General features: G+C 35.7%; 2 protein-coding genes across 2 annotated transcripts in view; one reads left to right on the plus strand and one right to left on the minus strand.

Annotated features, from left to right (window-relative positions):
* LOC141547842 (membrane-spanning 4-domains subfamily A member 5-like) overlaps nucleotides 1–1,772 on the plus strand; it is a 64,790-nt gene extending 63,018 nt beyond the window's left edge. The window contains exon 7 of the mRNA XM_074276465.1: nucleotides 1,548–1,772. Within this exon, the coding sequence (XP_074132566.1) occupies nucleotides 1,548–1,571 (24 nt within the window). The 3' untranslated portion in view covers nucleotides 1,572–1,772. The remainder of the gene's footprint in view (nucleotides 1–1,547) is intronic.
* LOC141546740 (membrane-spanning 4-domains subfamily A member 6D-like) overlaps nucleotides 1–15,120 on the minus strand; it is a 276,103-nt gene that overhangs the window by 185,414 nt on the left and 75,569 nt on the right. The window lies entirely within an intron of this gene.

The following is a 15,120-nucleotide window of genomic DNA, read 5'->3' on the forward strand; positions in this document are numbered from 1 at the left end:
TGAAGGGAATGGGGAACTACACCAGTAGGAGCAAACACAATTGAAGTCAGTCACAATTGAACAATCATTTGAGACAGAAGGTCCAAGTACTCAATGCTTTCTACAAGCCAGAAAAGGAATGAATGAATGGTGAACTCACATTTTTTTCCTAATCCACTTTTTTATAATTGGTAGTCTTTGCCTATTTAAAGTCCTTTTTTTCCCCCTTCCTTCACCCCTTTTATTCCTCCCTTTTCCTATTCCTTTTTATTCTTTCTCCTTTCATTTTGTGCCTCTTTTCCTCTACTGCTCCCTTCCCTCTGCCTTCTATTTTTCTTCACTTCTTTCTTTTGTATCTCCTTCATTCTAACTTCCACATTTCTCCTCTTCCCACTTTCCTTCTCATTCCTTCCTTTAATCTTCTACTCCTTCATTCCCTATCTTTTCATTACCTTTTTTCTTCTGCTTTCCCATCTTTTTTTCTCTGAATCATTAAAAATATATTGTTCAAAAATCATTGATATACATGAAAAGATACAAAAATCACAATCTGTTGGAAAGGATCTAAGTAGCCACCTAGCCTAATCTGTATATGAATAAAAATGTCTTCCAAAAAAGTCATCTAGCCTCTGCTCCAAAAAAGGAGAAATCACTACCTCCTAAGTATATGCAGTTGGTAGTTCCAACTTTCAAAATTCTAGTAAAGCCATTCCATTGTCCAGAGAATTTATAAATTTTCAGAGAACTAAGTTGTTGGCTCGGGATAGAGTGGGGAGAGATTTAGTAAATGCAATAAAAATATGACAATTTTAAAACATTAAAGGTCTGAAGAATGGTCATTTCTGACTGGAGTATCAAGGAAAGTTTCATGGAGGTAACATTTGAACTGGATCTTGAAAGGTGAGAGCCAGAAGTAATCTAGGCTTAGACTGAAAAGCAATGGAAGGAACATAATATAGCACAACCTGGCCTCAGAATGGGGTTCATGGAATGCAATTATGGGAGATATGGGTAAAACAAATACAGTGAAATTAAAAAGAAATGTTAACTTCTACACTTAAATTTCAAAAAAGCAAGTGCATAAGTACACTTGTGGAGAAGATATAAGCAAAAAGCTGTTCATTTGAAAAAACTATAGTGGATAGGCAGTTCATTGTAGCAAGATTCTAAGATGATAGCCATAAAAGCTAATACATCTAATCTTAGTCTGCATTCTTAAAAAGAGACAGTGAGCTCCTCTAGTAGATTGGAGTAAATAATGGAGTGAGGAGATTGCCGTTGAGGGCAGAAACTTTTTGTTTTGTTTTAATTTTTGCCTTTTTTGTATCCCCAGTGCTTGCTACAGGAACTTGCACATGGTTGGTTGTTCTTTCTCAAAGAGGATCAAAATGATTTCACTATGTTTGAATCAAATTAAGTGTGTCCAACTGTGACTGATTAGATCAATATGATCTCAAAATGCTCCACTAGTGATTGGGCATAAATAGTGCACATGAAGATTTGGGGTAGATTCTCTACATTTGCACGTCCCAGGTTTCTTTTAAGCTGCAATTTTGCTTTGTTCATAGAGCACAGTGCCTTCTTTGATGTGAGTGTGCCTTGCTGAGTGATTCATTGCCAGTGCCTCCTAGGTCACCCAATTAATGACAAAGTTCTTCAAAGAAAGTTTGAGAATGTACTTGTATCACTTCTCCTGATCTTCATGTAAGTGCTTGCCCTATTTGAGTTCCCTGTAAAATAGTCTTTTAGGAAAGCATATGTTTAGCATTGGAACAATATAGTCAGGACATGGAGTTGTGCTCTCTGCAAGTATAATTGGAACACTTAGTAGTTTAGTTCAAGAAAGGACTAATGTGTCTGGTACCTTATCTACCATGTGATCTCCAGAATCTTCCATTCAAATGGAAACAATTCCAGTTCCTGGCATTGGGAAATTCAGAAGCTGCTAAACAAAAAAAAGAGAACTCCACCATCAGAATAGTTCATCTATCTCTAAGAAGGCAGTATTTAACTCCATTAAAAGTAAAGTACATCTATTTCAAAATCCTATTCTTTTTGTACAGCAAAACAACTGTTTGGACATGTATACATATATTGTATTTAATTTATACTTTAATATATTTAACATGTATTGGTCAACCTGCCATCTGCTGGGGGGGGAGGGGAGAGGGAGAAGGAGGGGGAAAATTAGAACAAAAGGTTTGGCAATTGTCAATATTGTAAAATTACCCATGCATATATCTGGTAAATAAAAACTATTTTTTAAAAAAGTAAAGTACATGTATACAAAGTAAAAGTAATATTGTAAGATTATTAACTGCAAATGACAGCTATTTTCAGCAATACAATAATCCGAGACAACTCAAAAGGATACATGATAAAATACATTATCCATCTCCAGAGAAAAAACTGATAGTGTCTGAATCCAGATTGAAGGTGACATTTTATTTTTCTTGAGGTTTTTTTTGTTATCTTTTATAACCTGACTGTCATGTTTTGCATAACTGCACGTGTAGTCTATAATTATTTATCTTCTCAATGTGGGAAAGAAGGAGAGAGAGAATTTGGGATGCAAAGTTTTAAAAAATGAATGTTGAAAAATTGTTCTTGCAGAGACTAATGGAAAATAAAATACTAAATACTAAAAAGAAACTTTTAAAAAGTAAAGTATAAGCTTAAAAAGTTGCAGGATTCTTGGCTCAGTAAAAAGGTAAATTAAATTCAGTTTTACACAGATATCAACAATCCAAAGTGCTTTTATGATGCCTTAAAGGAGCCAAATTTATGGGCCAAAGATATATGATTCATCTCAGCTACTTAGTGTTGATGGAATGACATTGGTTAATGATAAGGACATGACCCTAGAGAGATGAACGGAACACTTCATTATTATTAATTAGGCTATTATTAATCAACGCTGAAACCATTAACTGTTTACCTCAGGTAGAAGCAAACCCTTTCTAGTTAAATTTCCAATTGAAGAAGAGATTTCCAATGCCCTTGGGCTCCTTTTGTCTAGTAAAGCATCTGATGCTGATTCTATTTCAGCTGAGATGTATTAGCTATGTGGAGAGAGGATATTATCCCCCAAGAGCTCAAGAAGGCCTCCATTGTTTATCTTTGTAAAGGTAAAGGAAATAGATTGTCCTATGACAATCACAGGGGTGAGGTGGGAAGGGGAAGAAGGGGAATGTCTCTCTTGGTCATTGCTAGCAAGATTCTTGCCAGTGTCCTCCTTCATAGGCTAATCAATCACCTAGAAGATAGTCATCCACCTGAGAGCCAATGGGGCTCATACACATTAAGTACTTAATAAAGAGCCTTGTCAATTAGAGCACCCAAAGCAAGGAAGGTAATATAGTCCTGCTTTACTTTCTCCTATCCTGACCATGTCAGAACAACTCTTCCCAACTTTTGAGTATTATCTTTACAAAGGGAGAAACCCCAGAGAGAGAAATGAACAATGTCCTAAATGGAGTCTTAAAAAGGAAATAGCTTGGAAAAGAGGAGACTTAGAGAGGACATGATAACTAAATGATAAAAGGACTCTTACTCAGAAGAGGCACTTAGTACAGTGCCTAGCACATAGTAGGCACTTTATAAATGTTAACTGATTGACTGAGAAGAGATTCTGGGGGCAGCAAGATGGTGCAGTTCATAGAACACCAGCCCTGAAGTCAGAAGGACCTGAGTTCAAATCTGGCCTCAGACACTTAACACTTCCTAGCTGTGTGACCCTGGGCAAGTCACTTAACCCCAATTGCCTCAGGGGAAAAAAAATTTCATTCTGAGTGATTTTAAAGGGCAAAAAGAGGACAGATAACAAGAGCTTCCAAGGAACTTTTTCACAATTTTTTGAGGTGAATAGTGCAGAGATAATTATATCCATTTTAGAGATATGGAAATTCAAGGTTATAGAGGTATCATAAACTTCCCAAAATCACATAGTTGGAAAATAAAAGGGAATATTTGAGCCCAGATCTTCCAATTTTTAAAAAATTTATTTATTCAATTAATTTTTACAAAAATTTTATGCATAGGTAATTTTCCATCATTGACAATTACAAAACCTTTTGTTTCAACTTTTCCCCTCCTTCCCCCAACCTCTTCCTCCAGATGGCAGGTTGACCAATACATGTTAAATATGTTAAAGTATAAGTTAAATACAATATATGTATACATGTCCAAACAGTTATTTTGCTGTACCAAAAGAATTGGACTTTGAAACACAGTATACAATTAGCCTGTGAAGAAAATAAAAAATGTAGGCAAACAAAAATATAGGGATTGGGAATTCTATGGAGTGGTTCATAGTCAACTCCCAGAGTTCTTTCGCTGATTCAGTTCATTACTGCTCTATTGGAACTGATTTGGTTCATCTCATTGTTGGAGAGGGCCTCATCCATTAGAATTGATCATCATATAGTACTGATATCTTTCAATTTTAAGATCAATTTTCTTTGTATTACACTACGGTACCCTCCCAGCTGACCAAAGTTATAAGGGGTAGCATTTGATTCTTTGTAAGGAAGAGTTGCCAACAATTAGTAGTATATGAAAAAAAGTATTCCTTTATGACAGGAACCAAAGATGAACAACTTGGGAGGACATTTTAAGAGACATTGAGAAGGTTGCCCCTTCAATCCCTCATCAATGGAAGCATTCAAATACAAGCAGAATTTACTTGCCAGGGATACTGTATGTGACATTGTTGCTTTGAGTAAGGGTTGAAAAATGACTTTTGAAGTCTCCTTTACTCTTGATTGTGAAGATTTTATGAAATCATTGTTTTAAATTTACTGTAAGACATATGCATATCAACTGGCTAAATATTACTATCAACTACACAGGGCAGCCTCTTCTCAATATTAAGAGCTTGATGTGATGAATGAAAAATCCTGAGACACAAAGTTTCTGGGAAATTAACAATTAGTTAATTAGGCTAACTAGTAATCAATTAATGTGGTTTCTTTCAATAACAAAAAAAAATGCTCAATGGGGACCCTGAAAGTTTTAAATAACCTTTCTAAAAAGGAATTTCCTTGACAAGTGCAAATCAATTCTAATAAGTGGACATTGAATGAGGAGGTGGTTCCTCCTACAGAGAACATAGCTTGATCATGAGACTCTACCCCCTTTAGTAATCTGGACAGGAGAATTCATTTCCATTCAAATCACTCTAGTTGATTTTTTCCTTCTTAAGCTAGGTCACCTAAACTCTAGTGAAGGGATACTGTAACAGGGGCTCTTTTCCCCAGGTAAGGACCGTCCAGTCTTATTTTGTTAATACTTTAAACAGAAGTTAGGTTTCCTAGCTGGATAGGATCCCACCCAAAACTGAGGGCTAAGAGTAATCTCATCAGTTATATCCTTCACAGGCTAACTTTAACAAGAACTGGATATTAAGGGGAAAAAAAACTGAAAAGAAAAACCTAGATCCCAATTAATAATTGGTTATTAATATAATACTGTCATAATTTACCTCACTGAGAAAAATAAGTTCAAAACCAGAAAGTTATTTAAAGAGTGAGGAATCATAGCCAAAGGAGCCAGTTCATTATGAGATTTATTTGATATAAGGTGTGGTAAATAAAATCTTACTGCTCCAATATAGTACATTCTTTTTTAATGAGTAGACATTATTACAAAAACAGCATCTCTCTCACAAGGAAATCTTGTTGGTAAAGGGATATTGCTGGGAGCATGGACTGTGCTTCTCTATTAAAAGTTAAGAATTCACTTTGACTCAGGATCTGAAAGGCAATGAACAACACAGTTCTTAAAAAAGAAATCCCACCAATTTCACAGACAATTTTGTTCATGGAAGAAAGAGAATTAATAAGAACTAGCTAGACCATGCACTTTTGAGGGAAATTTCTACCTCAATACAAAAATACAATACAAATATAATAGCGACTTCCATATCTTAAGGATGCAATTCTTAAAAGTAACTAAGAGGAGACTTCTAGCAAAATGAGTAAAAGTTTGTATCTTAACATAACTTCCACTCAACCCATCCAAAGAATTTCAAAAGAAAAAGAAATACTACTTTTACTACTATTACCACTACTTCTACGACTACTTCTACTACTATCACTACTACTGTCTCTTTACCAACAAGGTTATGCAATAAACAATAATATAATAATGAAACACCATCAAGAAATTTTGGAATGGTTCAAAAATAGAATAAAATTTTTGAAATATGAATTAGCAGAAGAAATTAGAATAAAAATTAGGGCAAGAATTTGAGTTCTCATGGAAAAAAAAAAAAAAAACAAGAACAAAAAAGCAACGATAATTTAGAATTCATAACAGGAAATGTTCCCAAAATTTAACCAGCTCTAAAAAGGGAGTGGAAGATTTTGAAATAAAACATACAGAAAGTAGAAAACAATGTGATATAACAGAATAAAAAGTCAACAATATTGGAAGAACATGTCTTTTCCCTAAGAACCAAAGCAACTAACAATAAAGATGGAATATACATAGAAAATTTAAGGTACATAGAGCTCCCAGAAGAACACAATGCAATAAAAAGGCTAAATACATTAATTCAAAGAATAATATTAGAAAATTAAGGAGAAGCTAGTGAATAAGAATAGCAATCTAGTGTTTGAGAAACCCAAATATCCCAAATCTTGGGATAAGAATTCATTATTTGACAAAAACTGCTGGGAAAACTGGAAATTAGTATGGCAGAAACTAGGCATGGACCCACATTTAACACCACATACTAAGATTAGATCAAAATGGGTCCAAGATTTAGGCATAAAGAATGAAATCATAAATAAATTGGAGGAACATGGGATGGTTTACCTCTCAGACTTGTGGAGGAGGAAGGAGTTTGTGTCCAAGGGAGAACTAGAGACCATTATTGATCACAAAATAGAACATTTTGATTATGCCAAATTAAAAAGTTTCTGCACAAACAAAACTAATGCAAATAAGATTAGAAGGGAAGTAACAAATTGGGAAAACATTTTTACAGTTAAAGGTTCTGATAAAGGCCTCATCTCCAAAATATACAGAGAATTGACTTTTATTTATAAGAAATCAAGCCATTCTCCAACTGATAAATGGTCAAAGGATATGAACAGACAATTTTCAGATGATGAAATTAAAACTATTTCCACTCACATGAAAGAGTGTTCCAAATCACTATTGATCAGAGAAATGCAAATTAAGACAACTCTGAGATATCATTACACACCTGTCAGATTGGCTAAGATGACAGGAACTAATAACGATGAATGTTGGAGGGGCTGTGGGAAAACTGGGACACTGATGCATTGTTGGTGGAGTTGTGAAAGAATCCAACCATTCTGGAGAGCAATCTGGAATTATGCCCAAAAAGTTATCAAATGTGCATACCCTTTAACCCAGCAGTGCTACTACTGGGCTTATACCCCAAGGAAATATTAAAGAAGGGAAAGGGACCTGTATGTGCCAAAATGTTTGTGGCAGCCCTTTTTGTAGTGGCTAGAAACTGGAAAATGAATGGATGTCCATCAATTGGAGAATGGTTGGGTAAATTATGGTATATGAATGTTATGGAATATTATTGTTCTATAAGAAATGACCAACTGGAGGAACACACAGAGAGGCTTGGAGAGACTTATATCAACTGATGCTGAGTGAAACAAGTAGAACTAGGGGATCATTATACACTTCAACAATGATACTGTATGAGGATGTATTCTGATGGAAGTGGATATCTTCAACATAGAGAAGAGCTAATCCAATTCCAATTGACCAATGATGGACAGAATCAGCTACACCCAAAAAAGGGACACTGGGAAATGAGTGTAAACTGAGAGCATTGGAGTTTTTTTGGTTTGTTTTGTTTTGTTTCTCTTCCCAGATTATTTTTACCTTGTGAATACAATCCTTCCTTTGCAACAACAACAACAAAATTCGGTTCTGCACATATATATTGTACCTAAGATATACTATAAGATATTTAATATGTATGGGAATGCCTGCCATCTAGGGGAGGGGGTGGAGGGAAGGAGGGGAAAAACTCAGAACAGAAGGGAGTACAAGGGATAATGTTGTGTAAAAAAAAAAAAAAAAAAAAAAAAAAAAAAAAAAAAAAACTACCTATACATATGTACTGTCAAAGAAAATGTTATAATTATAAAAATTAATTTAAAAATTTAAAAAAAAAATTAAGGAGAAGCTATTCAATCCCATATTTTTATACCTTGATTCCACATCCCTAAAATTATTCATTAAGTCCATACCAATGTGCTCACTTTTAATAGTCAAGCATAGGATCCAATGATTTCAAAGGCATAGTAAGAAAAACAGCAATAAAAATATAAATCTGGAGCATACTCTCATACAAATTCACATAACATGCAATGGGAAGAGTTCACACACATAGGAAACACAAGTAGAAGGGGAAAGAGGTGATACAGTCAACATGGATGAGTAAAAGAAGGATTTTTGCCAAATTCTGCCAACATTTTACTCTTAAGCAATTTTTGAAAGATAAAGGTATAATGAACGAAAAGTCAAAATGAGTCATTTTTTCAGCCCATTAAATAATTCATTAAAAATAAGAATTGGCTAAATGGTAAAAGAGGAACGAAACTACACTGAAGAAAATGATTCCTTAAAAATTAGAATTGGATAAGGAGAATTTAATGACTCCAAGAAACATCAATATTCAATCAAATCAAAAATCAATAGGAAAAAATGTGAAAAAATGTTTTTAGGAGAAAAAAACCTAATCTGGAGAATTACTGAACTACCTGAAAGCCATTATTTAAAAAAAATCTTGGACATCTTATTTTTAAAAATTATAAAGGAAAACTGCTCATATATCTTAGAATCAGAAATAAAAATAGAAATTGAAATAATCCACTAATTATCACCTAAAATAGATCTAAAAATGAAATTTTCTAGGAATATTACAGTCATATTCCAGAGCTCCAGGTCAAGAGAAAAAATACTGCAGTCAGAAATAATTCAAATACTATGGAGTTCTAGTCAAGATGACATAAACCTTAGCATTTACCATTATAGAGGAGTAGAGGACTTGAAATATAATGCTCCATAAAGCACAGGAACTATGATAACAACCAAGAATAATATACCTAATAAAATGAAATATAATCCTATGGGAGCATGAATACTTAATGAAATAAAGGACTTCCACACAAAATTCTGATAAAAATACCAGAGGTTAATAGAGCATCTGACATTTAAACACAGAAGTCAAGAAAAAGCATAAAAAGGTAAACAAACATGGGTGAAAAATCATTAGGAACTTAATAAAGTTAAACTGTTTACATCACCAAAAGAGAAGATCATACATATAATCCCTAAGAATTTTATCATCATTGGAGCAACTGGAAAGAGTCTATTTATAAGGGTGAGAAAGAGAGTTATACTGTGAGAAGGGGGATCAGAAAGGAAAGATGGGGAAAATTATTTCTCAAAAAAGAGATACATGATGATGAGTTTTTACAGGGGAAGAGAAAATGGGAAGAGAGGGGAATGGGCAATGCTTGAACATCACTCTTATCTGAACTGTTCACAAAAGGAAGAATATATATACATACACACAATTGGGTATAGAAATTCATCCTACTCAGCTGACAAGTAGGAGAAAAGGGGACTATGAGAAAGGAGGGTGCACAAAACAGAACAGACTTTTGAGGAAAGGCCAAGTTAAAAGAAACAAAGAAGAAAAGGGGAAAAAAAGAAACACAAGTAGAGAAACCAATATGTATGGAACACACATGTAATAGAGACATAGGGCATTTGTGGCTAAGGCATGGATGTAAGAGACCCACATATAAAGAATATATATGGCCAAGACACAAAGGTAGAAGATGCTAGGAGGATGCTGCTCTCTCCCCTGCTTGTCAGGTCTGCTCTCTTCTGGCCTCCTCTCTCCTATACTGCTCTGAGAGTTTCCACTAGCTGTTTGCTTTGAGGTACACATCTATGTGGATTCTTCATGACTACAGTTTACCCTACTTCTATTCCAAGCTCAGCAGAAATTTCAGGTGAGGATTTTATCAGGATTTCTTAGTTTAAAGCCTACTGACTTTTCCCTGGTTTTTTTACAAAAAGCATAACATTCCTTGCCTTAAGTCCATAAGAAATGTCCTTCTGCTTATATGTCCTTAGAATCTCAACTCCTAAATCCTTTCATTTCTCTGACAAATGGAGCTGATTTAGGTTTGAAAGACTCTTATCCCCACACTCATACAGCAACAATTCTGAAAAGAAGATTTAAGCACCTAGAGCACATTCTTTCAAAATGGTAAAGTCTTAAGAATTCTTCTCAGAACATCTCCACAGAATAAGAGATAAATTCAAATATCTCAAAATTCCTCTCCAGACTTTAAGTCTCACAGATTTGTGGCTGTTAATTATAACTAGATTCTGTATTTCACAAGTGTAGAATTTATCATGATATTTGACAAATTACTCAACTAAAATATGCTTATTAATTTGATTTGAACTAAAACTTCAGTCTTTTTCAATGACAGTTAACTTCTCAAGACTCTTTAGTAAAGAAATGCTCTTAAATTATCTCTAGTAACTATTACAAATTACTTAGCACTAATACCTCTGTGCCTTGTCAGTTAATGAGCAATCACCCTGATTCTATTTCCTCTTTCTTCAGAGTAATAATGTCTCAAGTCTCTAGGGTAGAACTGAAGTTATTCAGCTGAACTTACAAAAACAAAAACCATTGTCTTAAATTCTCTCCTCTAAAAATGTCTCCCATTAACCATATCAAAATTATATAAAAGTACTTGGAAAAAATAACAACAGAGATGACTCTAATCAGCAACCCTCTGACAGAAATGCAAAATAAAAATACAAAAAAACAGGATGCATGCTCACCAAAGGTGTTCATCACTGTCTCAGAAGAAATTTAGCATAGTGTCTTGGGAAAAACAATGGACAATTGAGGGGAGGGGGATGAAAGAGAGGAATGTACTTAAATATTAATTACAAAAGAAACACAAATTAAAACAACTCCATTTTACTTCACACCTATGAAATAGGTAAAGAATCAAGGCAAATTAAAATTAATTGTTAAGAGAGTGAGAATAGTTTCTTTTGTCTTCTTTCTCTTTTTTTTTTCTCATTCCCTGACTGCAGGCAGGAGATGAGTTAAAAGAGAGAGACTGAAACTATTTGGAAAACTCCTTAACTATTTTTAATTTGGCACCTCTCTAGAACCTTTCTCTGTTCTATTCTGCCACAGTTCTCTTTTACTGCCTCAGTTTCCTTAAACTGATCTCTTTCTTCCTCAACTTCTCTGGCATTTCAGAACATGAAGCCCAGGGACTATAGAATATAAATAGATTCTCCTTCAAGCTGCCTCTTAGAAAATGGCCTAATTAACAACTGAATTCTAATCTCTCTACTCCACCAACCCCCAATTTTCTTTTCAGGAGTCACGTATCTCCAATTAGAGTCTGACTTTTCTAAATGCTCCAACCCCCCACACCCAACTCCAACCCCCCACACCCAACCCACTAAAGGATGGGTGGGGTAGGATCTTTTGTCTTGTACCTGACCCACTGTTCTCTGCTAAGTACCTCATCAGCCTAGGATGAATGCTAGCTACCTTCCCCTTCCCCCTGCCTCTTGGAAATGGAGCAGGAAAGGGCCACGTGGAATTCCCCCATATTCACTAGTGGGTTCCAGCCTCCAGTCACAGAGGCTTGGGTTTGGCAAAAGATTTCAAGATAGGCCTGCCTTAAATTAATCGATCTATTTTTAAGACTTGTTAAAACTGGGGGATTTGCTAAAAACTGTTTAACTATTGCTGTATAAAACTGACTATTGCTGTTTCAGGAAATTTACTAGTCTGTTATGTATGATCTGATAATTTCTGTAAACAGGGGAGAAAGGAAACTGATTACAGCTGGTCAGGAAATTGGGAAAAACTGATGTATTATCTCATTAAGTTCAGGCTAAATGGAAACTGTTTTACTCTTTACTTAAAATTTATTAGACTATGATTTGCTGGGTTATTATTCTTTAGAAACAACCAAAAATTAGACACCTGTCCAAGAATTGGCAGCCTCTGGTCTGTTTCCCCACCCCTGTTATCCCAGTTCCTTTATTACTATTTCAGCATTTTGATATCAGGACTCTAATGGTTTGGGGTGGCCTGTCTTGATCTAATTGCATAATTTACTCAGAAATCTGTCTCCTGCTAGCAACTCCTGTCCAGAGAGAAGGGGAAAATAGAGTTCCTGCAAGCCCCACTTTTCTCTCTCCTGGAACCCCCTGAAGTGGGGTGCCCAGCAGGACTGCCTTGAGCACTGCTACTTAACAGAGGCTGAGTTTAATACACAAATGACAACAGGCCTAAAGACTGTCCATCTTCAGAAACAGCTGCATCTAGAGAAGGAACACTGGGAAGTGAATGTAAATTGTTAGCACTACTGTCTAACTACGCAGGAATTTAATACTTAACGTGCAACAAGAAAATTGGATTTACACACATATATTGTATCTAGGTTATACTATAACACATGTAAAATGTATGGGATTGCCTGTCATCTAGGGGAGGGAGTAGAGGGAGGGAGGGGATAATTTGGAAAAATGATTACAAGGGATAATGTTATAAGAAAAAATTACTCATGCATATATACTGTCAAAAAAAATTTATAATAAAGTGACTTTGTTTTCAATAAATAAAAATAAATAAATAAATAAAAGACTGTCCATCTCTGGCTGAGATGCCCCCCCAACTGCAGAGATTTGAACAGGGAGACTTGCGTGTCTCCCTGAATGAGGAATGCTGTTTGATGCTAATAATTCTGGGGTTATGGGGGAGAAATTAGTTCTTGCCATAAATCCTTGTATTTTTATAGTCTTAGTCTGGTTTATTTATTTTTGTCCTAACTCAGCTTCCCTAATTATCCTGACTCAGCTCCGCCTCAGTTCTCCTGTTTCTCTGTTCTGAAAACCTCCCAGCCTCCTTATCAGTAGACCTGATAAGTGCAAAAGAACTTAGGCTTAGAATAGCAGAATGCCTCTCCCATCCCAAGCTATCAGAATGTCTTATTAAGATGCTGTCTCCCCTGATTATTTCATCTCTCTAGAGACCTACTCCAATAGTTTGATTGCTCTTGCCTCTATTTCAGTCTTCCTGATTTACTGTTCATGAGGTAACATAAACTCCCCACTCTCTATCAGCAAGATGGACAGGTCAATTTCCTGGGACTTGATTGACGCTGTCTGGAGTTCAACGCTCAGGTGGATATTTACAATATCTCTGCGAAATAGAGACAAAAAATAAAAGTTTTTGTTGTATCTCTCTCTCTTAGGGACACCTAAAGAGAATGAAAACTATAGAGTTGGGGTCCAGTTACCGCCTCTCAATGTAGAAATTCACTTGCCTTAAAAAAAACTCCACTAAACAAAGTAACTAATCTATCTCCACCCACCAAAGCTAGCACCTTTAAAGCAAACAAGATTTGGAAAGAGCAATAAAATTCAAACTTAGCCTGGGTTTCTGCTAATTTAAATGTCATCCATACTTTGGTAGGAACTGCTAAATTCTTGAATTCTCTTAAGTGGAATTGGACATTCTATATGTTTAAATTGATTGTATTGTATTGGGTCAGAGCCTCTAAATAATAAGTTTTTTTTTTTTTTTTCCTTGTCCTTTTGAAAATGTTTCTGTTAAGGACAATATGCAGTTTCGGATATTTTTCTATGTATTGGGTATTTTAAAAGCAAACTGATTTGTATGAATAATGTTCACTTATTTAACATCTACTTGGATATGATAATTGTTTAAGTTATTAATTATTGGGACAAATTCCTTACTGCTATCAATATAAGGTTATGATAAATATTTGTTTAGAATTTATGTTCTTGCATTTTTTTCCTCCTGTAACTGATTCCTAAGATCAGAGCAATAGTCAATAGAAATTGTTAATGCAATTTAATTATGTCATACCTTGCTGTTTCCAGCCTGATTATATGTAATCATTATATCCTAAATGCTTAGGCAAATAAGTATTTAGCCTGGTCATCTGTCTGTTACGGAACAATTAACAATTAATTTGATCTGTAAGACCAAAACTGATTTCTAACACCTTTGGTTTCCCTTTATCTCGCTAACTTGAGACTCTCAGTTCTCTGCTAAGGGCAACTCCTGAAAGAAACACTTAGAGCAGATGTGCTTTTTAATACAAATCTTTCCCAGATTCCTATAGGAAAAACTACCTCAGTGAATGCCACAGGGGCTGAACTGGCCCCCCAGCATCCTGCTCCCTGGTAGGAATTTGAGGTCTGGTCCTATTTCCCTTTTATCCCAGTACAGCCTGAGCACCTCAGATGCTGGTAAACTGGATAGGCTATGCTCATACTGTGCATCTCTCTGATCCCTTCCACCCCTCCCCCATAAAGAGTGAGGAAACTAGGAAGGAAAAGATTCAGGATCTTTGCTTATTGAGGAACCAGCTCTATTATTTTAAAGAAAAGCACCATAGTTAAAATATTTCTAAGAGCCAAATCTTTTCTCTCAGCATTTTCTCCAATTTCTCTTTGATAGTTAGATGGGCCATTAGCATCAGACAAGCAGCCCACAGAAGGGACCTGATGCATTTCTTGCTAAAGGCCCCCTTCCCTTAATGTCACCATCTCCACCCTGGATGATACCCACTTTTAATCTGTTCCTGAGATCTGTTTTCTCTAGGCTTCAAACTTTGGATTCTCAGCTGCCCTTCAGCCTGGAAAACGTTGACTGGACAACTGACTGGGGACAACTGACCGAGACACCTCCTAGATGCCCTGCTGCCATCCCCCACACCTCATGCCTCACCTCCTGGCATGAAACCCCAAATCTCTACGATCCTTGTCAGCTCAAAGCAGTTAAGAGGAGATCATTGCCCCTTTTCCCACATGCATCTGGAGGTGACGATTTTTGAGGGGGAACAAGAAGAGGGGACCCCGCTACTCTGAAGATCTTTGGAGAAAATCTTCAACCTTGCCTCAAATGAGGAACACTGCCCCCAATTTTTTTTTAAATGAATTTAAGCCTTAACTGTTTGAGGGGGGAAATGATGAGGGTTGAGGTCCCTTTAAGATATCTTTCTGATTCCCCAACCCCCATAGCTGACCTTTGATTTACAAATCCTG

This window comes from Sminthopsis crassicaudata, chromosome 6, assembly GCF_048593235.1.
Source record: "Sminthopsis crassicaudata isolate SCR6 chromosome 6, ASM4859323v1, whole genome shotgun sequence".
NCBI classification, from domain to species: domain Eukaryota; kingdom Metazoa; phylum Chordata; class Mammalia; order Dasyuromorphia; family Dasyuridae; genus Sminthopsis; species Sminthopsis crassicaudata.